Source organism: Physeter macrocephalus, chromosome 4 (genome assembly GCF_002837175.3).
Source record: "Physeter macrocephalus isolate SW-GA chromosome 4, ASM283717v5, whole genome shotgun sequence".
NCBI classification, from domain to species: domain Eukaryota; kingdom Metazoa; phylum Chordata; class Mammalia; order Artiodactyla; family Physeteridae; genus Physeter; species Physeter macrocephalus.
Window position 1 is genome coordinate 357,127 of NC_041217.1, and position 23,961 is coordinate 381,087.

The 23,961-nt window shown below is 46.7% G+C and overlaps 1 protein-coding gene and 1 long non-coding RNA gene across 12 annotated transcripts in view; both read right to left on the bottom strand.

Moving 5' to 3' along the window:
* PPP1R12B (protein phosphatase 1 regulatory subunit 12B) overlaps window positions 1-23,961 on the bottom strand; it is a 221,015-nt gene that overhangs the window by 79,344 nt on the left and 117,710 nt on the right. For all 11 annotated transcript variants that reach the window (XM_028488226.2, XM_028488215.1, XM_028488214.1 and 8 more), the window contains 5 exons: window positions 16,425-16,515; window positions 7,281-7,484; window positions 4,651-4,840; window positions 4,452-4,564; window positions 3,419-3,460 (listed from right to left, as the gene is read on the bottom strand). In XM_028488226.2, coding sequence (XP_028344027.1) covers window positions 3,419-3,460; window positions 4,452-4,564; window positions 4,651-4,840; window positions 7,281-7,484; window positions 16,425-16,515 — 640 coding nt within the window. The remainder of the gene's footprint in view (window positions 1-3,418; window positions 3,461-4,451; window positions 4,565-4,650; window positions 4,841-7,280; window positions 7,485-16,424; window positions 16,516-23,961) is intronic.
* LOC129392039 (uncharacterized) overlaps window positions 19,311-23,961 on the bottom strand; it is an 18,339-nt gene continuing 13,688 nt past the window's right edge. Inside the window, exon 2 of the long non-coding RNA XR_008616995.1 lies at window positions 19,311-21,021. This is a non-coding gene — a long non-coding RNA (uncharacterized lncRNA). The remainder of the gene's footprint in view (window positions 21,022-23,961) is intronic.

Genomic DNA, 23,961 nt, shown 5'->3' on the forward strand with positions numbered 1-23,961 from the left:
AGAACTGGCCTGGGAGACAGTCTGCTTCAGAGGACGAGAATGCGTAGAGAAAACTCAGTGTTAAGCAAAATGAAGGCGGGCCCAAGACGCAGGTAAAAACAGGACGAAAAGAGGCCAAGAGCCATCCGCGTCGGCAGTGTGCCCGTGACTGCTCCAGAGCCCGCTCCTCGCGCCCACTGGAGGAGGGCAGCGCTTCCGACTGCAGCAGCCTCCTTCCTCACGCTAAACCCAGACTCAGTTTCTTTTTCACTTAGCAAGATACAGGCTACGCTAGGACTTCTGGAGACGGCCACCCGTCTAACGCGGGCAACCACGCACGTCCACCCTAAGCACGTCGTCGGCTAAGGGCGCTAAGACATGAAGCCCTGCGCTCACTGTCGGTTTTCCGGTGGGGACGGTTTTGATTAAAATCGCGCACTGTGCGGGGCCCCGACCGAGCCCCCAGCCTCCTCGGCGTCCCTTGTGTCACCACCACAGAAATGCATGACTAGCCTTCCTCCCTCCCAGACTGCGTGACAAACATCAGGGCCGTTCCTGGCCATCAACCTTACCTGTTTACAAATGTCGGTTACATTTTTCTAGCTTAGGTCCACAAAAAGAAATAAATTTCCATGATGTCTACAGAGATTAAGGTTAAACAACAGGAAGGTTTTCTTAGCCACGCTCTCGTTACTGATATGCGGGTGAGAGGCTGAAGAATCTTCCAGAAGAGGAGAGCGTCTGTACACATTTGGAATCATTTCAGTTCCAACTCTGACTGCGGATAGAGTTTCCTTTCTACCCTTAAAGTAAAGTATTATCACCGAATGATTCCATGTACTTCTCAAGAACAGGCAACACTACCCCACGGTGGCGGCCATCAGAAGAGTGGCTGCCTCTCAGGACAGGGGATGGGGGAGGAGGGAACTTCTCAAGGTGACGGAAAAGTTCCACATCTTGGCCTGAGTGGTGGTTACACCACTGATTACAACTGTCAAAACTCATCCAACAGTACACTGTAGGTCTGTGCAGTTCACTGGTGGTAAATCTATCCCAATTTAAAATAACAGATGTCAGAGTCCTGGGAAGAGTTAACTTAAAAAACAGTAGATTCCTGGAGTGGGAGAGCGGTCGTGACACAGTCCTGACCATCTTGAGGTTAGATTTCCACAACTTACAGGGACGGGCCTGCTGTTCTGTGGGCCCGTACGGATCCCGGAATCGGGCCTGCCAGGGCTGGACGAGCGCTCGGGCGAGAACCGGTCACAGATGCGCCACTGCAGGCCGGGGTCAGGATGCCGCCGCCCCCGGGCACCGTCGCGGGCAGGAGACGTGCTGTGCGTGCTGGCACGCCTGCACCACTCAGCTACCCTTAGAGAGAGGACTGGCCCTTCATTCCTCTCTGAAGACTCACACTGGCGTCTGGTGGACACGCGGTGACACTGGCAGATGCCTCGAGCAATGGGATGAGTGGACCACTTTTCAGTCGTCAGACTGAAATGACTCTACGTCAAACGTCACCAATCAGAAAATCTCTTCTGTAATTTTAAGTCAGTGGTCGTTCAGTGAACTTCTCTGGGAAGCATGGCATCAGAGGCATCTTCGTGGCCCTTGCCTGGTGCACCAGGCAAGGGCTTTTCACACCACGTAGCTTAGAAACGTGCAGGCAAAGATTTTCACTGACTGAGACGCTGGCCGACACCAAGCTCTCCTGTGTAACTCCCTCCGTGGAGTTCACCGGCCCCTATGACCCTCCACGGGCGACGGGCCCCTTCAGCGCTCTGCAGTCAGCACCCGGGACCTCTCGTTAGGGCTTTTCTAATACAGTTCCCCACAGAAGCTCTCCTGCGTTCACTCTTCGTCCCCTGAAGCCTCCCCAAGCGCCTGCGGAATGAAGTCGCTGTCGTGTGCACACCCGCCCTGCCCCGGGGAGCCTCCACGCGGCATCTGCACCCGACGCCCACTCCTCCCCGGGAGGCAGCCCCGGCTGCAGCTGCACGCAGGCAGCTCTCACCACGCCACCACGGGCACTGCTTTCTGGAGGCCCCTGCTGACTGTTTAGGATCTCGACCAAAATATAGGCAGGTCAATGACATAATATAGCATTTCTACTTCCTCTGCTAAAAACAAATTACTTGTTCATTTTCAGTATGAGTTATCAAACATATTCTGAGAACATACTGGCACATAACTGTAGGGTAGAAAAAAGGCCATCTTCTTACATAATTCCCAGTAGAAATGTACATGGGGTCTCAATTCATTTAGTCAAAACCAAATCCCTTCCTTCTTGAAAAATGGTACTAGGGAGTTCCCTGGTGGTCCAGTGGTTACAACTCGGCGCTTTCACTGCCATGGCCCGGTTCGATCCCTGGTCAGGGAACTAAGATCTGCAACCTGTGTAGTGTGGCCAAATAAACAAACAAACAAAAACGAAACAGAACAAAGCAAAAACCAAAGAAAAATGGTACTAACGGTACTAGAAAAGCATTAACTTTCTATCACGTGTGAGTGGCTTACAGGAACCTGGAGCTTCAGGAGAGCTGGCCCGGGGTGCCCAAAGCAGAGAAGAGCTGGGTGCCAGGCCTTAAGGGATCTGGTTACACAAGAGCCAAGGAGCTAAACCTTATTTCAAAGTCAAATGTGATTTCTGGACTGTTTACACTATTCACTCTTGTGTTCCTCTCCGTTAGCGTGGAGAGGATGTAGGTCCATAAGAAACAGTATCACTCTTCACTTTTCTTCCCAAGATTTCAAAGTACTTTATACGATCCAATAGCACAATAGAGAAAAAGAGCCCATAACTGTGTTAGAACCTGGCAGGAGGCACCAAAAAATGCAGGAAACTCATTCAAGAACATGGGCATTGTTACACCGTTTAAGAAAACGGGGGACTTCCCTGGTGGCGCAGTGGTTAAGAATCTGCCTGCCAACGCGGGGGACACGGGTTTGATCCCTGGTCCGGGAAGATCCCACATGCCACGGGGCAACTGAGCCCATGCACCACAACTACTGAGCCTGAGCTCTAGAGCCCACGACCCACAACTACTGAGCCTGCGTGCCACAACTACTGAAGCCCGTGCGCCTAGAGCCCGCGCTCCGCAACAAGAGAAGCCACCGCAATGAGAAGCCTGCACACCGCAACGAAGAGTAGCCCCCGCTCACCGCAACTAGAGAAAGGCCGCGCACAGCAAAAAAGACCCAACGCGGCCAAAAATAAAATAAATAAAATAAATAAATTTAAAGAAAAAGAAAAGAAAACAGTACACCAGTGAGCACCCGTCCCATCTCGCAGAGGAGCGTCTACCTCCAAACTCTCCCTGGACCCAAGTCTGCACAGAGCCTGCTGCTCTTCCTTCCGTGAACTGTGCGCACGCGAGCAGGGAGGAGCCCCACGGGGACGCCGAGCCCCACGGGGGCAGCCTCACCGCGGGTTGCTTACCCACGCCGCCTTCACCTCTTCCGAGACATCAGTTTCATCTTCCTGGAAAGGGAGAAAGAAAAAAGACATGAGGAGCACGGTCACAGGCATCCCCGGAGGCAACAAGGTCAGCGCCATCGATCATGCACCTGGGCAGCGAGGGCTGACGGCCAAGGGCACCGTCACTGCTGCTTTGAGCAGCACCTCGGGAGCGCCACCTGCAGCCAGAGTCAAATGAAGCTGGCGGGAAAAGGAGGATCTTTACGACAGACGGACCTCACTTGGGCTCTGTCGGTAGCTGTCAGCCCGTTTGGTGCTATAATAATCAAACGCTTGCGTCCAGTAGTTTCTAACAGGCGACCACCACTGTCTCACTTCTTGTCTCACCGAACGGCCCACCTGATTCCGAATGAGTCACCAGTGACCAGGGCCCTGACCTTGGCCACTCGGCTGTGAAACGCCAGCGACGAGGCTGAGCGAGCGGGCGCGGCCAGAGGGGAGGAGAGGACTGAGCGCGCGCTGCTCACCGGGAGGCACAGGGCCCCGTCGTCAGTTAAAAGCCGAAGTCAAGCTGCTTTATAGCACTTGTTCCTCTTTTTCGCCAAAAGAGTAAACCTGAGTCAGAGGAAATTCTGAAATTCTCGAGATTCTGGCAGTGCCCCTGAAATACCTGGTTAGCACCTGCACACACACGACGTTGAGGTATTGCTGACTCACCACGGGGCTCCCAGGGGCCGCTGGGGGGCTGCTAAGTCTGAGTGGCTTATGCACTTGTTATATTTGTTTGCACGGCTGCTGTAAATTCACCGCTTATTTGCTGCCTGCCTACCGTGTGCTCGGCACTGTCCCAGGCCCGGGGCGTCCCAGCCAGAACATTCCAAAGGAGCCCCACACTAGTGAGGTCTTTCTTCTTCTGCTCTTTTTCTCAGTGATGCCTCCTGACAATCTGCATGATTCACGGCACCGCGTGGAACTCTTTCTTTTGAGCCCGACACACAGGACGGCGGGCAGCGCAGGGTAATGCGAGATGTCCCAGCACGGACAGCCCACTTACGTCCTTTGTCCAGAAGTTGATGCCTGTGCCTCTTCGTCGCTCCTTGGGACGCCTCCTCTCACGAAGGGACAGCCTGTTAGAGGACTGATCACCCAAATCTGCTTCTTCGCCCTCTGGTCAGAGAGAAAACAAAGCATGGATCTCAAGAACCTGGGGCACGTGCACTGGAGGAGGGTGCGGTTTCTGAAGCTCGACCTACCGTTTTTGTCCATTTCCTTTGCCCCTGCAGGGCTGGCGGGGGGCTCTGAACTCTCTGAATCAGGGACTGAAGACCTACCCGTCCGGAGCAGGTAGGAACTGGTGTAAAGGGAGGGTCTCGGGGCAGGAGGTGACACTGGTGTTGCGGGTTTGTCTGGCTGAGCCGGACACCTCAGGCGACGATACACAGGCTGGAACAATCCACATGATGAGATGTCAGAGGTCAAGTCTAACCAAAGGGTAAGGACAGCACGTTTATTAAAAATGGGCTTTTCTGTATCAAGAGGCTTATAAGTAGTTAATTAGCCAGATAGGAAAGAGTTCTAGACGCCTACTCTGAAGATGCGACAGGCTGATAGCAGTCCAGGAAAGTTCTTCCTAAACTGATCAAAGGGCACTAGGGGCACCAACCTAGGTAATAAAAATTCCTTTGATTTTGCAACGCAAATAGGAAGGGTGATGGCCTTTCTACGATGGCGCTCTGAAAGGTAAGGTTTACATAGGAAAAGAAAAAGCTCAGGAATATGAAGAAACAATGTAGGAGTTATCTGAAAACAGACCAAATCTGAGCTTTCTACCAACTTGCCATAACTAGGCTTATTGACACTTCTGAAAAATTCCCACTTTCTGAGACTTCCCTGGCGGTCCAAGCAGTTAAGACCACGTGCTTCTACTGCAGCGGGCACAGGTTTGATCCCTAGTTGGGGAACTAAGATCCCGCATGCCACATCCCCACCCCCAAAATAAATAAAAATTTAAAAAAAAATTCCCACTTTCCCTTTTGAACTTTTTTTTCCTTGAGAGTTAGGACAGACAGAGCTTGACAAGAAACCTTAATGTGGTGTGTTGAACATGCAGAGATAAAGAAATTCTTACTACATGCAGAGATTGTATAAATTTTTGTTTATAAATTATAGAGACAGAAGCAATAAAACATAGTCAGCTTGGGAGTCTGATAGAACTTGGCTCAAATTCCAGCTTGAATGAGCTATGTGACCTGAAGTAAGTGACTTGAGTTTTGATCTCTGCTTCCTCATGTATAAAACAGGGATAATAATATCTTCCTCAGAGAGGGCTGTGAGGATTAAATGAGAACGTATGTTATGTGCTTAGAACGGGCCCAAGTATGTAATAAGTACTCAAAAAATAGCCGATTAAACAAATGAAATAAACAACAGAACCTCAGTTAGTTTATGCAGCCTAGCCATTCAAAGTTAGAGCAAGAAGACTTCTTTCTCCTGTAATTACGGTGACCATAAAGTTTATCATCCCAACTGGGACATATCTGAGAGTGAAAAGGAATGGTATTGATAATTACCCAGAGATAAAAGGTGTCACTGGAACAATCTCAGGTAAACCAGGAGTTACGATCACCTTAAATATAACCCTATAACTTTGACTACCAACTGCAATTGAGAAATGGAACGTAAGTCAAAACGTCTACCTCAAAGTGACAGCTTGTGGCTGAGAATAAGGGTGCTCTGTAAGTGCTTGAGTCTGCAGAAGTTTGTAGAACAACATACTAGTGGTGAGGAGGGCACGCTGTGGAGCCAACGCCTCGCTCCACCTCTGCTTTTTTTTTTCCAGTAAAATCTTTTATTTTATAATACCGTACCATCAAATTAAAATTCAAAATAAGCGTTCACCCAATTGCCTAAATGGTTATTATATATACGTATAAATTTGGTTGGAAAGGGAGAGAGAAAAGAGGAATTTGGAGGCTGTTAAGTACATCATCATCATAGTAGTTAAGATTTGCTGAACACTTAATGTGTCAAGCACTATACATGTATTACCTCACAAGGAGTACCCTCTATTATAAGCTCTGTTTTTACAAATTCGGAAACTATGTAAAACAAGGTTAAATACATACAGCTAGTTAGTAAGGATACTGTGGTTTGAACCCAAACAGTCTAACACCAGAACGTACACAGATAGGCAGACACACACACAAATCAATATTATTATTATCTTGGTCGCGTGGCTTGTGGGATCTTAGTTCCCCGACGAGGTATCGAACCCGGGCGGCCAGCAGTGAAGGCGCCAATTCCTAACCACTGGACCGCCAGGGAAGTCCTTGACCTCTTCTAAGCCGTGCGAAACGCTGGGCAAGCTACTTAACCTCTCTGTCACTCCACTGACTCATATTTTAAGAAGGAATAATAATACTGACCTCAGAGGCTTGTTGTGAGGATTAAACAATTTAATACACATGTTGAAACTGTTAATATAGTGCCTGGCATAAACTAAATAATAAATGCTTATACTTCTATTTGCATTTTTTTTATACCAAGATCTCTCTTCTCAGAATAGAAAGACACATTTAGTTAACCAAACGTATGGCGGTAATCATCTCACAACATGTACACACGTCAAAGCATGTTGCAACGTTACATGTCCGTTACATCTCAATAAAACTGGGAAAAATCGCATCAGTTAACTCCCAGAGGAAAAAATTGATCGCTTAAGGACTAACATCCTCTGAATTCTTTCAATTACTCAGGTCTGCCAACTAAAGATGGACATAAATAGCATGTTCTATGAGGCGTCCCCTGCAGAGTGGGACAGTTCCGGAATTATCAGTGAGGAAGAGACGCCCCCGGCCCCCTGCTTTCAGCACAGAGAGCTCACCTGACCCTCCAGACTCCGGTCCCAGGGCTGGCGGCTCTCCCCCGCTTCCTCTGCAGGGGCTGCCAGGGCCTCATGCTTCTGCGCGCTGCCCTCAAGCCCTCCGGGGCCCACGGGCTTCGGGCCGGGCTCTTCCTGAGCCTGACGCTCCGCCCTCGACCGGCTGAACGTCCTTTCTGCTTCCTGGAGATCCGTCAGGGTTACACCCTGGGAAGATACCACAAGGTCAGAGAGGTTTCACCCTAACCAGGGAATAACTCCCCGTGAATGAGCAGGGAAACTCCGTAAAGATCTAATGGTACCAAGCTCCAAATGAAGCTCGCAAAGTGTGTGAGCCGCTTCAAGCGATATACGCCGAAAACGAACACCTCAGTACGCAGAGGCCCCAGGCCTGAGCCTAGGTACACTTCAAACACAATACCTGAGCATTTCCTGCTTGAGCTCCAGAAACAGGTCAGCACTGATGCCCGCCCGCTGCTTCCACACCCATGGTTCTCACATCTCCGCCTGGACGCTCCCGACCCCCCAAGAGCGTGCAGCCACCCACAGAGACTGTCCAGCAGATACAAGGAAAACTTAAGTTTACACACAGAGGGAAGAACCAGGCTCAAAACGGTGAAAATTCAGAGCCAGGCTAGAACCACCACCAAAACCAAAACCAAACCCACACAAACAAACAAAAAACCAACCCTGAGGGAGCGGCCAAGATGCCGAGCAGGAAGACCCCGCGCTCACCTCTCCCCGGGCGCGCCGACAGCTACCGACCGGGGCGGCCAGAAGAGACCTTCTTCGACAAGACGGGGGGGTGGGGGGCGACCCGCAACGGGGAGAATGCTTACAACTGTGGAGGCTCTCCCCAGGGAGCGAGGGGTCCGAGCCCCAGCCTGGGGCAGACAAGCCCCCAGAACGTCTGGCTTTGAAGGCCAGCGCGGCTTCCCTTCCGGAGTCCCGGAGGGCCGTGTGGGGACAGAGACCCCACTCTCACAGGGCACACACAAAATCTCACGTGCTCCACAACCCAGGGCAGAAGCAGTAATTGCGAAGGAGCCTGGCTCAGACCCACCTGCTGATCTTGGAGAGTCTCCCAGAGAGGCAGGCCTGTGATGCTGGGGACACAGACGCTGGCAGCAGCCACTCTGGGGAGCTGGTTCAACCGCAAGGGCACTGGTGCAGGCAGGCACCATCGTGGAATCCCCGCTCTAGCTTATTACCCTCAGGACCCAGCCCCGCTCTCGTAGCCAACAGCACACAGGCACCAGGAATGGGACGGCCTCAGGCCACGCAACTGACTAGGCAGGGACACCCACCAGCAGACAGGCTGCCTATGACCCCCTGGACACAGCCCTGCCCACCAGAGGGCCCAGGACCCAGCCCCACACACCAGTGCACAGGCACTAGACCCGGGACCACCAGGGACCTACAGCCAGAGACCCTGGGACCCAGCTCCACCAACCAGTGGGCAGACACCAGCCCCAGAGACCCCTGGGCCCTGGCCCTGCCCACCAGTAAGCCTCCTCTAGCCTTCAGACCAGCCTCACACGCCAATGGGTGGACACCAGCCCCAGGACAATCAGAGCCCACAGCCTGCCGTGGGAGGACCCAGTCCATCCACCGGCAGGTCAGCACCAGCCCTGGGGCCAGCTGGGCCCCAGCCCTGCCCACCAGCAGGCCAACACAAGCTTCAGAACTCCCTGGACCCCACAGCTAGCTGTATCACGAACCAGCCCCAACCATCAGCAGTCTGACACCAGCTCTGGACCCTGGGGCCCTGCAGCCAGACCCCCAGGACCCGGCTCTGCCCACCAGCAGGCCAGCACTAGCCCCAGGACCTAGCTTCACTCACCAGTGAAGTGGGCGGGCCACAGCCCCACTGACTCTACTCCCAGTGAGCCAGCACTAGCCCTGGGGCCCCCCTGGGTTCCACAGTCAGCCACCTCATGACCTGGCCACGGCAACCAGCAGCCAGCAGCCTCCACACAAGGCAGGGCCTGGCAACCAACCAGCCCACCCACACAGTCAGCCCACCACAACAGAATGACCCATGCAGCCCACAGAGGGGGCACCCCTAGAGCATACAGCTCCGGTGACCAGAGAGGAGTACACTGCTGGGATGTATAGGACACCTCCTACAGAAGGCCACTTCCCCAAGGTCAAGAAATGTAACCAACCTACCAGATACCTGGAACCACAAACAGAAAGTTAGGCAAAATGAAGCGGCAGAAGAACATGTTCCAAATGAAAGAACAAGATAAAACTGCAGAAGAACAACTAAGTGAAGTGGAGATAGGCAATCTACCTGAGAAAAAGTGCAAGGTTATGATCGTAAAGATGATCAAAGAACTTAAGAAAGAATGAACAGAGCGAGAAGTTGTAAGTTTTTAACAAAGAGTTGGAAAATACAAAGAACAAGCAAACAGAGATGAGGCATACAATAACTGAAATGAAAAATGCACTAGAAGGAACCAACAGTATGCTAAAGGACGCAGAGGAACAGACCAGGGAGCTGGAAGACAGAAGAGTGGAGATCACTGCCACCGAACAGAAAAGATATATACATATAAATAAATGAGGACACTTCAAGAGACCCCTAAGATGACATCAAATGCACTAACAGTCACATCATAGAGGTGCCAAAAGGAGAAGACAGAGAGAGAAAGGGTCACAGAACGTATCAGAAGACATAACAGTTGAAAATTTCCCTAACCTGGGAAGGGAAGCAGACATCCAGGTCTAGGAAGCAGAGTCCCAAACAGGATCAACCCAAAGAGGACCACACCAAGACACATTGGAATTAAAACGGCAAAAGTTCAAGACAGAATATTAAAAGCAGCAAGGGAAAAGCAGCATGTTATACACAAGGGAACTCCCATAAAGCTATCAGCTGACTTTTCAGCAGAAACTCTGCAGGCCAGAAGGGAATGGCACAATATAATTAGACTGATGAAAAGGAAAAGCCTACAACCAAGAATGCTCTACCCAGCAAGGCTCTCATTCAGAGTTGATGGAGAGAGCAAAAGTTTTACACACAAGCAAAAGCTAAAAGAGTTCAGCACCAACAAACCAGCTTTATAAGAAATATTAAAGGTATTTCTCTAAGCAAAAGAAAGGAAAAAGAATAAAAAAGAAAACAAAAAAGGTCACAACTAGAAACATGAAAATTATGAAAGGAAAGATCTCATTGGTAAAGGCAAATATACAGTAAAGGTAGTAAATCAACCAAGTACAAACTTACTAGAAAGGTTAAAAGAAAAAGTAATAAAATCAACTATATCCACAATAAGCAGTTAAGGGATACACAAAATGAAAGGATATAAAATATGATATTAAAAACAGTAATCATGGGGGGAGAGAAGGAAAAACGCAGGGTTATTAAAATGTTATTTGAAATTAGATCAGTGACTTGAAATAATCGTGTGTGTGTGTGTGTGTGTATATATACACACACACACACACACACACACACACACATATTGCTATATGCAAACTTCATGGTAATTACAAACCAAAAAATCTATAATAGATACATACACATAAAAGGGAAGGAAATCCAAACATAACACTAAAGACCATCATCAAATCACAAGGGAAGAGAACAAAAGAGGAAAGGAACAAAAAAGGACTAGAAAAACAATCCCAAAACAGTAACAAAATGGCAGTAAGTACATACATATCAATAACTACTTTAGGGCTTCCCTGGTGGCGCAGTGGTTAGGAATCCGCCTGCCGATGGAGGGGACACGGGTTCGAGCCCTGGTCTGAGAAGATCCCACATGCTGCGGAGCAACTAAGCCCGTGAGCCACAGCTACTGAGCCTGCGCGTCGGGAGGCCGTGCTCCGCAACGGGAGAGGCCGCGACAGTGAGAGGCCTGCGCACCGCGATGAAGAGTGGCCCCTGCTCACCGCAACTGGAGAAAGCCCTCGCACAGAGACGAAGACCCAACACAGCCAAAACTAAATAAATAAATAAATAAATAAAATAACTACTTTATATGAAATGGATTAAATGCTGCAATCAAAAGATGGAGTGGCTGAAAGGATACCAAAACAAGACCCATATATTGGGGTTGGCCCAAAAGTTCATTCCGTTTTTCTGTAAGAGTTTACGGAAAAACCCGAATGAACTTTTGGGCCAACCCAATATATGCTGCCTACAAGAGACACACTTCAGATCTAAAGACACGCAGACTGAAAGTGAGGGAATGGAAAAAGGCATTCCACACAAATGGAAATGAAAAAAAGCTGGGTAGCAATACTTATAACAGAAAAATAGACTTTAAAATAGAGACTGTTGGGACTTCCCTGGTGGCACGGTGGTTAAGAATCCACCTGCCAGTGTGGGAGACGTGGGTTCGATCCCTGGTCTGGGAAGATCCCACATGCCGTGGAGCAACTAATCCCATGTGCCACAACTACCGAGCCTGCGCTCTAGAGCCCGCGTGCCACAACTACTGAGACCACGTGTTGCAACTACTGAAGCCCATGCGCCTAGAGCCCGTGCTCCACAATAAGAGAAGCCACCGCGATGAGAAGCCCATGCACTGCAACGAAGAGTTGCCCCCGCTCGCCACAGCTAAAGAAAGCCCGCGCGCAGCAACGAAGACCCAACACAACCATAAATAAATAAATAAATAAATAAATAAATAAATAATGAAAATAAAATAAAGACTGTTACAAGAGACAAAGAAGGACAGTACATAATAATCAAGGGATGAATCCAAGAAGAAGATATAACAATTGAAAATATATTTGCACCCAACACAGGAGCACCTAAATGAATAAAGCAAATATTAATAGACATAAAGGGAGAAATCAACAGTAACACAAAAATAGTAGGGGACTTTAACACCCCACTTACATCACTGGACAGATCATCCACACAAAAAATCAGTAAGGGAACTCTGGCCTTAAATGACACATGAGACCAGATGGACTTAATAGATATATAGAGAGAATATTCCATCCAAAAGCAGCAGAATACACATTCTTTTCAAATGCATATTCTCCAGGATACATCTGTGCTATATCATGAAACAAGTCGCAGTACATTTAAGAAGGCTGCAATCATATCAAGCATCTTTTCCAACCACAAGGCTATGAGACTAGAAATCAACTACAAGAATAAAAACCACAGAAAACACAAACATGTGTGGCCCAAACAAAATGCTACTAAACAACAAACGGATGACTGAAAAAATCAAAGAAGAATTCAAAATATACCTGGAGACAAATGAAATGAAAACACAGTGTTCCAAGATCTTCGGGATGCTGCAAAGCAATTCTAAGAGGGAAGTTTATAGCAACACAGCCCTCTCAGGAAACACGAAAAATCTCAAATCAACAACCTAACCTTAACCTAAAGGAATTAGAAAAAGAAGAATAAACAAAACCCAAAGTTAGTAGAATTTCTCCTAGGAGAACACATAGGCAGAACACTCTTTGACATAAATCACAGCAATATTTTTTTGGATCTGTCTCCTACGGCAAGGAAACGAAAACAAAAATAAGCAGATGGGACCTAATGAAACTTAAAAGCTTTTGCACAGTAAAGGAAACCATCAACAAAACGAAAAGACAAATGGGAAAGACTGAATGGGAGAAAATATTTGCAAATGATATGACCAATAAGGGGTTAATCTCTCCAAAATATATAAACAGCTCATACAACTGAATATCAAAAAAACAAACAAGCCAATTTAAAAATGGGCCGAAGGCCTGAATAGACACTTTTCCAAAGAAGACATACAGATGGCCAACAGGTACATGAAAAGATGCTCAACATCACTCATCACCAGGGAAATGCAAATCAAAACCACAATGAGATGTCACCTCACACCTGTCAGAATGGCTGTCATCAGAAAGACCATAAATGACAAATGTTGGTGAGAATGCAGAGAAAAGGGAACCCTAGTACACTGTTGATGGGAGTGTACACTGGTGCAGCCACTGTGGAAAACAGTATAGAGGATCCTCAGTAAACTAAAAATAGAACTCCCGTATGATCCAGCAATTCCACTCCTGGGCATATATCTGAAAAAACCAAAAACGCTAATTCGAAAAGACACATGCACCCCAATATTCACAGCAGCATTATTTACAACTGCCAAGATATGGAAGCCATCTAGCTGTCTATCAACAGATGCATGGATACAGAAGACATGAGACACACACATATATACACATACTCCATATGTGCATACATACATATATGGAGTATTAGCCATTGGCATGAAATTTTGCCATTTGCAACAACATGGATGGACCTGGAGTGTATCATGCTGAGCGAAAAAAGTCAGAGGACAAATACTGTATGATATCACTTCTATGTGGAATCTAAAAAATAAACTAGTGAATATAACAAAAAAGACACAGACTCACAGATACAGAGAAAAAAACCAGTGGTTGCCAGAGGGAGAGGGAAGGGGGAGGGAAATACTGGGGCAGGGGATTAAGAGGTACAACTTATTATGCATAAAATAAGCTACAAGGATATATTTACAACACAGGGAGTACAGCCAATATTTTATAACTATAAATGGCATATAATCTTATAAAATTTTATTCAGTATGATGTACACCCGAAGCTAACCATATCGTAAACCAACTATACCGCCATTTAAAAAATTTTTTTAAAAACCCCGCAAGCCCTGAACTAGCTTCTCTCTAACATAATTCTGTAACTGTAAGAATCACACAGAGACATTCCACCAATTAAAATTTTCCCCAGGCTCATAGGAGCAGTAGGTACAGAAAAAAAGGAAATAATGAGGAGACATCTGCAGAAGGGGGAAAAGGGTTAGGAAGAGAGTGAGCTGATTCTAACTCAAGCAGTCATATGCTCACGTCCTCAGAAGAGGGAAGTTCCAAAGCCAGAAGGTAACTATTAGCTAATTTGTTCACTCATTCTCTTAATAAAAAGTTACTGCGTTTTTAAGCACTGGAACTACAAAGACAAACCAAATGATCCCTGTGCTCGAGAACCACGATCAAATGGAAAAGACATAAGACAGCAGATGAGCATGACGGAAAGTAAGTATCAAGACAGGAACACATGATCCAGCCTATTCTATTTCGGGGTCTATACCCAAAAGAACTAAAAGCAGGGTCTGATGAGATTTGCACACCCACGTTCACAGCAAGGCTGTTCACAGCAGCCAAAAGGTGGAAGCAACCTAAGTGTCCATCAACGGATGACGGATGAACCAAATGAGGTCTAAACATACAACAAAATATCACTCAGCCTTACAAAGGAAGAAAACTGACGTGTGCTACCACATGGATGAACCTTGAAGACACGACACTGAGTGAAACAAGCCAGTCACAGAAAAGACAAAAACTGCGTGATTCCACTCACATGAGCTACCTAGAGTCAAGGTCATAGAGATCAAAAGCAGAGCGGTGGCTGCCAGGAGCCGTGGGGAGAGAGGGAGCTGTTTAACGGGCGGAGAGGCTCAGTCCGGGGAGACGAAAGCTGTTCTGGAGACGGACGGTGCTGATGACCGCACGACAACGTGAATGCGTTTAATGCCGGTGAATCGTACGCTTAAAAACGGCTCAGATATTAAGTTGTATGTTACGTATAGTCTGCACCACGGTAAACCAAACCAGAACAAGTGCTTGTCTGGCCCTCGTGGGGGTGACGCCCTCCGGGGAAGCAAACCACCATCAAGCACAAGCAGTAACAGCCGTGGCAGTGACCACACAGGACGGCACCTGCCCGACCCCGGAGGCTCCGGAAGGACACGAGGGCACTTCGGGGGCTACGCGCAAGGGCCCTCTCAGTCCTCAGCTCTCCTGCTTGGCGTCTGTAGCCGCGGGGGTCCCCCCTTCGCCGGAGGCTGCCTCTCACACCCTCGGGCACCACCTCCCGGCTGGTCCCTCAGTCCTCTGGCCGCTCCTCGGCCCTGCTGCCCGGGTCATCCTCCTCCGCTTCCTCGACGCCCCATCACAGCCCCCCTCAACTGCTGCTGCTACACGCGTCACCTCCAGCTCAGCTAAGGGGCGGCTTCCCACGGGCCTCCGGGCTTCACAGGCCTCTCCCAGCCCGACCCTGCACGGCGACTTTGGCAAAATATAACGCAGGTCATATCTTCCTTACTTCAAAGCTTCCCTGAGGGACTCTTCTTGTTCCTTTTTATAACATCATCATGGAAACATAATCCACATACCGTAAAATCCACCCTTTTGAAGAGTACAACTCGCTGTTTTCTAGTATATTCACAGAGCTGTCCAAAATCCCCGTCTAATTTCAGGACATTTCATCACCCCAGAAAGGAAGAAACCCCGCCCCCTCAGTGGTCACTTCCCATTCCTCCCTCTCTCCGGCCCCCAGCAAATGCTAACCCACTTCCTATCTCTCTGGACATTTTCATACAAACGGAGTCACGCCAGCCTTCTTTCACGCAGCATAACTTTTTCTTAAGGTTCATCCACATTGCGGCATTAGCGTGCATCAGGGCTTCATTTCTTTTTATTCCCAGATCAGTGGAAATTTGTGAGGGTTTTTTCCGGTTTTGTTGGCTGCCTCATTTATTTGGCCTGTGCAACGGGCCCGCTTGGGCCCCCACTGCCCAGCACTCGCTGGGGCACCACCAGCCCCAGAACGCTGACCTTGACGCCGCCGGGAGCCCAGGGCTCAGCCCTCCAGCGAACCTGCACACTCCACACGTAATTCTGGTCTCTACAGCAAGTTACCTCTGGCCAGAGATAACACTGAATTTGGGTTTCTGGCTCCTGTGAATAACGCTGTTATAAATATCTGTGTGGGGCTCTTCTGTAGAAGCCTGCTTTACTTCTCTTGAGTACACACCCAGGAGCAGCATGGCTCGGTCCCATGGTAACTCTATGGTTAACACTCTGAGATTGCGCCAGACTGTTCTCCTGCAGGAAGAAAGGTGTGGGCCTTAAGCACACGTGGAATGATTAGTCTTAGGGAGGGAAGGAGAGAAGCCTGCTCTGCGCCTGAAGAACAGAAGCGAGAGGGGGTATATGTAGCTATGAATTCATTTGGTTCTATGTAGCGTAAGATCTAACAGGGAAGCTTTCACTACGATGGCTGGAATAAGGCACACGTTTTATCATTATTTAATTGTACTTCCAGTGGAAAGGCAGACAGACAAAAAAGGACTTAAACACGGAGGTCACACTCACTTGGGTAGACCTTCGAGTCTGCCGAGCTTGTCTGGAGCGCGCTTTCCGTAACGACTCTGCTTCCTCATCCCGTACAGGAGTCAGATACGACCTGCGGGGAAGAAGAGTCACACCAGAGGTGAGGCCCTGGAGGACAGCAGGCGCGTCCGCACACCGAGGGGATTTCTGTGAGCCAAGGTGAAGTCAGGCCGACTCAACCCGACGGCCTATCGGTGAACATTACATAAGCCAAGACATTACCTGTAAGCACGTCAGCGTTCGTGCAGAATCACACCATCTACGGCTGTAAAGTGAGAATTTTCTTTCCTCTTTCCCATCCTTAGACTTTTAATTTCGTTTCCTGCCTTCACGCTCTGGCTAGCGGCGATGACAGTCGTCTCCCTGCTTCGCTCCTGCCTTCAGAGAGACAGCTCCTGGCTAAGACTCTGCAGAGGCTGCGGCTCAAGTGAAGGCAACTCCTTCCCCGCCCATGGCAGTGGGCTAGGAGGGGCTGCTTGTTATTTGTTTTGTTTTTTAATCACCAGTGTGTGAACTTTATCACAGGCTTTTCTTCCCGGTACACTGAAACTATCATTTCCTTCTTTCTTCTGTTAATATGGAGAATTACACTGAACAATTTTTGAATGATAAAACCACCCTAAATGCTTGGGATAAGCTCAACTTAATCATGATGTGTGTACCATCATTTATATAGACTTTTTATATAGATTCAGTATTGTTTACTTTAGGATTCCTCCATCCGTGTTCATGCAAGAAACTGGCCTGTAATTTTCCCTTATAATAACCCAGCCAGTCTTGAAATTAAAGTTATGAGAGTTGGGAAGTGTTTCCTCCTTGTCTATTTTCTTTGAGAATCTGTGTAAGACTGGGGTCATTTCCTCCTTAAATAAGTGGAAGGGTTCACCAATAGACCCATCTGGGTTTAGAGTGTTCTTTATGGGAAGGTTTTAAATAAGGGTTTCAATTTCTTTAATAGAATTAGGCCTATTCAGATTTTCTGTTTTGGTAATATCTGTTTTTCAAGGAATCTTATCTATATTTTCATATTCAGTACCACAGAACGGTTCATAATATCCTAATAATACATTTTAACTGTCACTGTAATACAAGCATATCTCAGAGATATTGCAAGGTCAGTTCCAGACCACCACAATAAAGTGAATCCTGCAGTAAAGTCAGTCATGAAATTTTTGGTTGTCCAGTACATATAAAAATTATGTTTACGCTATACTGTAGTAAGTGTGCAATAGCATATCTTAAAAACACAAGGTACATACTTTAATTAAAAAATATTGTTAAAAACGCTAGCCACCGTCTGAGCCTTCGGCAAGCTGTAATCTTTTTGCTGGTGGAGGGTCTTGCCTTGATGTCGCTGGCAGCTCGCTGGACAGGAAGGAGGTTGCTGAGGGCTGGGGTGGCCGTGGCCATGTCTTGGAAGAAGACAGCAGTGACGCCTGCCCCACTGACTGACTCTTCCCTTCATGAACGATTTCTCTGTGGCCTGCGGCGCAGGCCGACACTATTTCAGCCCCAGCAGAACTTCTTTCAAGACCGGAGTCAGTCCTCTCAAATCCTGCCCCTGCTTTACCAACTACGTTAGGTGATATCCTGGATCCTCTGTTGCCATCTTAATAACCTTCACAGCGTCTTCACCAGGAGTCGAGTCCACTGCAAAAAACCACTTTCTTTTTTTCTTTAAATTTTATTTTATTTATTCTATTTATTATTATTTTTTTTTTTTGCGGTACGTGGGCCTCTCACTGCCGTGACCTCTCCCGTTGCGGAGCAGAGGCTCCGGACGCGCAGGCCCAGCGGCCACGGCTCACGGGCCCAGCCGCTCCGCGGCACGTGGGATCTTCCCGGACCGGGGCGCGAACCCGTGTCCCCTGCATCGGCAGGCGGACGCGCAACCACTGCGCCACCAGGGAAGCCCTAAATTTTATTTTTTTAATTGGAGTATAGTTGATTTACAATGTGTGTTAGTTTCAAACGTATAGCAAAGTGATTCAGTTATACATATATCTATTCTTTTTCAGATTCTTTTCCCTTATAGGTTATTACAAAATATTGAGTAGAGTTCCCTGTGCTACACAGTAGTATTGTTTATCTGTTTTATGTGTAGTAGTGTGTACATGTTGATCCCAAACTCCTAATTTACTCCTACCCTTCCCCTTCGGTAACCATGTTTGTTTTCTATGTCTGTGAGTCTATTTCTGTTTTGTATATAAGTTCATTTGTATCTTTTTTTTTTAAGATTCCACATACAAGTGATATCATATGGTATTTGTCTTTGTCTAGCTTACTTCACCAAGTATGACAATCTCTAGGTCCATCCATGTTGCTGCGAATGGCATTATTTCATTCTTTTTTTATGGCTGAGTGATATTCTATTGTCTATATGTACCACACCTTCTTTATCCATTCATCTGTCGATGGACATTTAGGTTGCTTCTATGTCTTCGCTACTGTAACTAGTGCTGCTATGAATAAGAAACCATTTTCTTTGGTCACCCGTAAGAATCAACTCCTCATCCTTCAAGCTGTATCATGAGATTGCAGCAATTCAGTCACAGCTTCAGGCCCCCATTTCTAATTCTATTTCTCTCGCTTTCTCCACCAAATCTGCAGTTACCTCCTCCACTGGAGTCTTGAACCCCTCGAAGTCATCCATGAGGGTTGGAATCTACTTCTTCCAAATTCCTGTTAAGGTGGATATTCTGATCTCTTCCCATGAATCACAAATGTTCTTAATGGCATCTAGAATGGTGATTCCTTTCCAGAGGGTTTTCAACTGACTTTGCCCAGATCCATCAGAGGAGTCACCATCTATGGCAGCTATAGCCTGATGAAATGTATTTCTTTTTTCTTTTTTCATAAACTTATTTATTTTTGGCTGCACTGGGTCTTTGTTACTGCGTGCAGGCTTTCTCTAGTTGCGGCGAGCAGGGGCTACTCTTCATTGCGGAGCACAGGCTTCTCATTGTGGTGGCTTCTCTTTGTTGCAGAGCACAGGCTCTAGGCGCGTGGGCTTCAGTAGTTGTGGCAAAAGGGCTCAGTAGTTGTGGCTCGCAGGCTCTAGAGCACAGGCTCAGTAGTTGTGGCGCACGGGCTTAGTTGCTCCGCGGCATATTGGATCTTCCCGGACCGGGGATCGAACCCGTGTTGCCTGCACTGGCAGGCGGATTCTTATCCACTGCACCACTAGGGAAGTCCCCGAAATGTATTTCTTAAACAACAAGGCTTGAAAGTTACTCCTTGATCCACAGGCTGCAGGACGGATGTTGTGTTTGCAGGCATGAAAACAACATGAGTCTCATTGCCCATCTCCATCAGAGCTCTTGGGTGACACCAGGTGCGCTGTCAATGAGCAGTAATATTTTGAATCTTTTTTTTCCGAGCAGTAGGTCTCAACAGTGGGCTTAAACCATTCAGTAAACCATGTTGTAAACAGGTGTGCTGTCATCCAGGCTTGTTGTTCCATTTGCAGAGCACAGGCAGAGTAGATGCAGCATAATTCTTAAGGGCCCTAGGATTTTCAGAATGGTAAATGAGCCTTGGCTTCAACTGAAAGTCACCAGCTGCATCAGCCCCTAACAGGAGAGTCAGCCTGTCCTTTGAAGCCAGGCATTGACGTCCCCTCTCTAACTATGGAAGTCCTGGATGGCATCTTCTTCCAATAGAAGGCTGTTTAACCTACATTGAAAATCTGTGGTTTAGTGCAGCCACATTCATGAATTCTCTTAGCTGGATCTTCTGGATAACTTGCTGCAGCTTCTACATCAGCACCTGTTGCTTCACCTTGCACTTTTATGTGACTGAGAACGCACCTTCCCTTAAACCTCATGAATCAACCTCTGCTAAGCTTCAAGTTTTTCTTCTGCAGCTTCCCCACCGCTTTCAGCCTTCATGGAACTGAAGAGAGTTGGGCCTTGCTCGGGACGAGGCTTTGCTGTTTCTGGTTTGATCTTCTATCCAGACCACTCAGACTTTCTCCATATCAGCGATAAGGCTGTTTCGCTTTCTTATCATTTGTGTGTTCACTGAAGTAGTACTTTTAATTTCCTTCAAGAACTTTTCCTTTGCATTTCTAGCTTGGCTAACCGTTTGGTGCAAGAGGCCCAGCTTTAGGCCTATCTTGGCTTTCCACGTGCCTTCCTCACTAAGGGTAATAATTTCTAGTTTTTGATTTAAAGTGAGAGATGTGCAACTCTTCCTTTCACTTGAATACTTAGAGACCCTTGTAGGGTTATTAATTGGCCTAATTTCAGTAATGTTTTGTCTCAGGGAATAGGGAGGCCCAAGGAGAGGGAGAGGGACAGGGGAACCGCTGCTGGGTAGAGCAGTAAAGATACAGCATTTATTGATTAAGTTTGTGGTTTCATATGGGTGTGGTGTGGCACCCCAATTACAATAGTAACATCAAATATCACTGATCACAGATATAACAAATACAATAATGAAAAAGTTTGAAATATTGTGAGAATAACCAAATGTGACACAGAGACATGAAGTGACCAGATGCTGTTGGAAAAATGGCGCCGAGAGACTTGTTCGACACAGGCTGCCACCAACCTTGAATTTGTGAACAACGCAGTATCTGGAAGCGATAATGTGAAGCACAATAAAATTAGGTCTACTTGTACCTATAGCAACGGTTCTCAAACTGATTGGTCTGAGGACCCTTTTATATTTAAAAAAATTACTGAGGATCCCCAAACAGCTTCTGTTTATGTGGGGTATATCTATTAATATCTACCTTATTAGGCAGTAAAGTTGAGAAATTAAACGTGTTTATTAATTCATCTGAAAATGAGAGCCCTATTACATGTTAACGTCAATAACTTATCTTTCATGAAAAATAACTAAATTTTCTAAAACAAAAAAATTTAGTAAGAGTGGCATTATTTTACATTTTTGTAAATTTCTTTAATGTTGGCTTAATAGAAGACAGCCCGATTCTCATATACATTTCTGCGTTCGATATGCTGCAATATGCTGTTTTAGTTAAAATATATAAAAAATATCCAGTCCTGCACAGATATGTAGTTGGAAAAGCAAGGAGTATTAGAATAGCTTTTTCAGATAATTGTGGACAGTCTTCTTTGATCCTATAGTCAAACACAAGTGGTACTTTCTTCAAGGTTAGTCGCAATGTGGAATCTGAAATGATGTTAACAGAATTTTCATATTCTGTTATGCCAAAATCCAGTGGTCTATCTTGTACTTTGGATGGAATGTCTTACCCAGGCGTGTCTTTGGTAAAATCCCCCAAATGGTGACACGTTTCGTTATGCAATAGTAATTTTTTTTTTTTTTTTTTTTTTTGCGGTACGCGGGCCTCTCACTGCTGCGGCCTCTCCCGTTGCGGAGCACAGGCTCCGGACGCGCAGGCTCAGCGGCCATGGCTCACGGGCCCAGCCGCTCCGCGGCACGTGGGATCCTCCCGGACCGGGGCGCGAAGCCGGCTCCCCCGCATCGGCAGGCGGACGCGCAACCGCTGCGCCGCCAGGGAAGCCCAATGCAATAGTAATTTTAAAAATCACGTTCTTCAACATACGGTTTAAGCTCCTTAACATCAGTCTCGGCAATGATTTTTGGGATTTGACACCAAAAACAAAAATGAACAAGTGGGACTTCATCAAACTTTTTGCTTCTGCACAGCAAAGAACAACAGAACAATAAGGCAACCTACTGAATGGGAGAAAATATTTGCAAGTCATATATCTGATAAGGGGTTAATAGCCAAACTAGATAAAGAACTCATACAACTCAAAAGAAAACAAACAACCTGATTAAAAAATGGACAGAGGATCTGAACAGACTTTTTCCAAAGAAGACATACAGATGGCCGACAGGCACATGAAAAGCTGCTCAACATCACTAATCATCAGGGAAATGCAAATCAGAACCACAGTGAGATGTCACCTCACACCTGTCAGAATGGCTATTAGATAAGAAATAACAAGTGTTGGTGAGGGTGTGGAGAAAAGGGAGCCCTCAGGCACTGCTGGTGGGAACGTAAATTGGTGCAGCCACTCTGGAAAACAGTATGTAGATTCCTCAAAACATTAAAAATAGAACTACCATATGATCCAGCAGTTCCACTTCTGGGTGTTTATCTGAAGGAAACCAAATCACAATCTCGATCTGTACTAAATCTGTACCCCAATGTTCACAGCAGGACTATTCACAATTGCCAAGATACGGAAACAACCTAAGTGCCTACTGACAGATGAATGGATAAAGAAAATGTGGCGTATATGTGTGTGTGTATACACACACACGCGTGTGCGCACATGTACATACATAATGGAATATATTCAGTCATAGAAAAGAGGAAATCTCGCCATTGGCAACAACATGGATGGGCCTTGAGGGCATTATGCTAAGAGAAACAGAGAAAGACAAATACTGCACGATCTCATTTGTATGTGGAATCTAAAAAACTGAATTCATAGGTACAGAGAACAGACTGGTGGTTGCCAGAGGTGGGGGAGTGGGCGAAGTGGGTGGAGGTGGTCAAAAGGTACAAACTTCCAGTTATGAGATAAGTCAGTCCTGGGAATGTGTGCACAACAAGGTGACTGTAGTTAACAACACTAATGTATTCGCAAGCTGCTAAGAGAGCAGATCTTAAAAGTGCTCACCACAAGGAAAATATGTCTGGTGACAGATGTTAACTACATTTATTGTGGTAATCATTTTGTAATATGCTTATCAGATCATTATGTTGTATGCCAAAAAGGATTCTTTTATTTCAATTATATCAATAAAAAAAATAAAAGTTAAAAAAAAAACCCACATTCTCTAATATTATCTTTGGTCTCAGAACAGTCTTTCCACATTGGGAAGCAGTTCAACAGTATCACCCACAGTGACAGGTACAAGTTTTCCAAAGTTCTAATTTCTGCTTTAAATGTTACAATTGGCAACCAACACTCAGAATGAGAGGTTCGCTTTGCTCGTTTTCAAGAGAATGTCGGCCACACGCCTACGTCTGAATAACCAGTCTGAGCAGCCACTTTCCAGGAAGAAGCGGTGCCCAGGAGAAGCAGCCGGCCCCTCACCTCTCCTTCTCGAACTACAGGTACACTTCTATTACAACTCACTGGCCACCCTCCCATTGTTTACTACACTTTTCCTGTATTTTCTATTCTCCTCTCTCTCTGGGTTTCATTCTGGGTGTTTTCCACTGTCCAATCTAATTAGTTCACAAATCCTCTCTTCAGCTGCTTTACTACAATTGAATTTCTTAATTTGTTGTTTTATTTTTCAGTTCTAGCATTTCTATCTTTCCAAAGAGAGGGCAGTTCTCTATTGAAATTCTCTATCTTGTCTTCTATTTTCTTGAACATATTAACCATAATTTACTATGATTATTGTAAAGTCCACATCTGATAACAATCAATATCTGGGTCTGTGTCTAGTGTCCGTTTTTCTTTTTTGTTTTTGTTTTTTTGTGTGTGTGTTACAAGGGCCTCTCACTGTTGTGGCCTCTCCCGTTGCGGAGCACAGGCTCCGGACGCGCAGGCTCAGC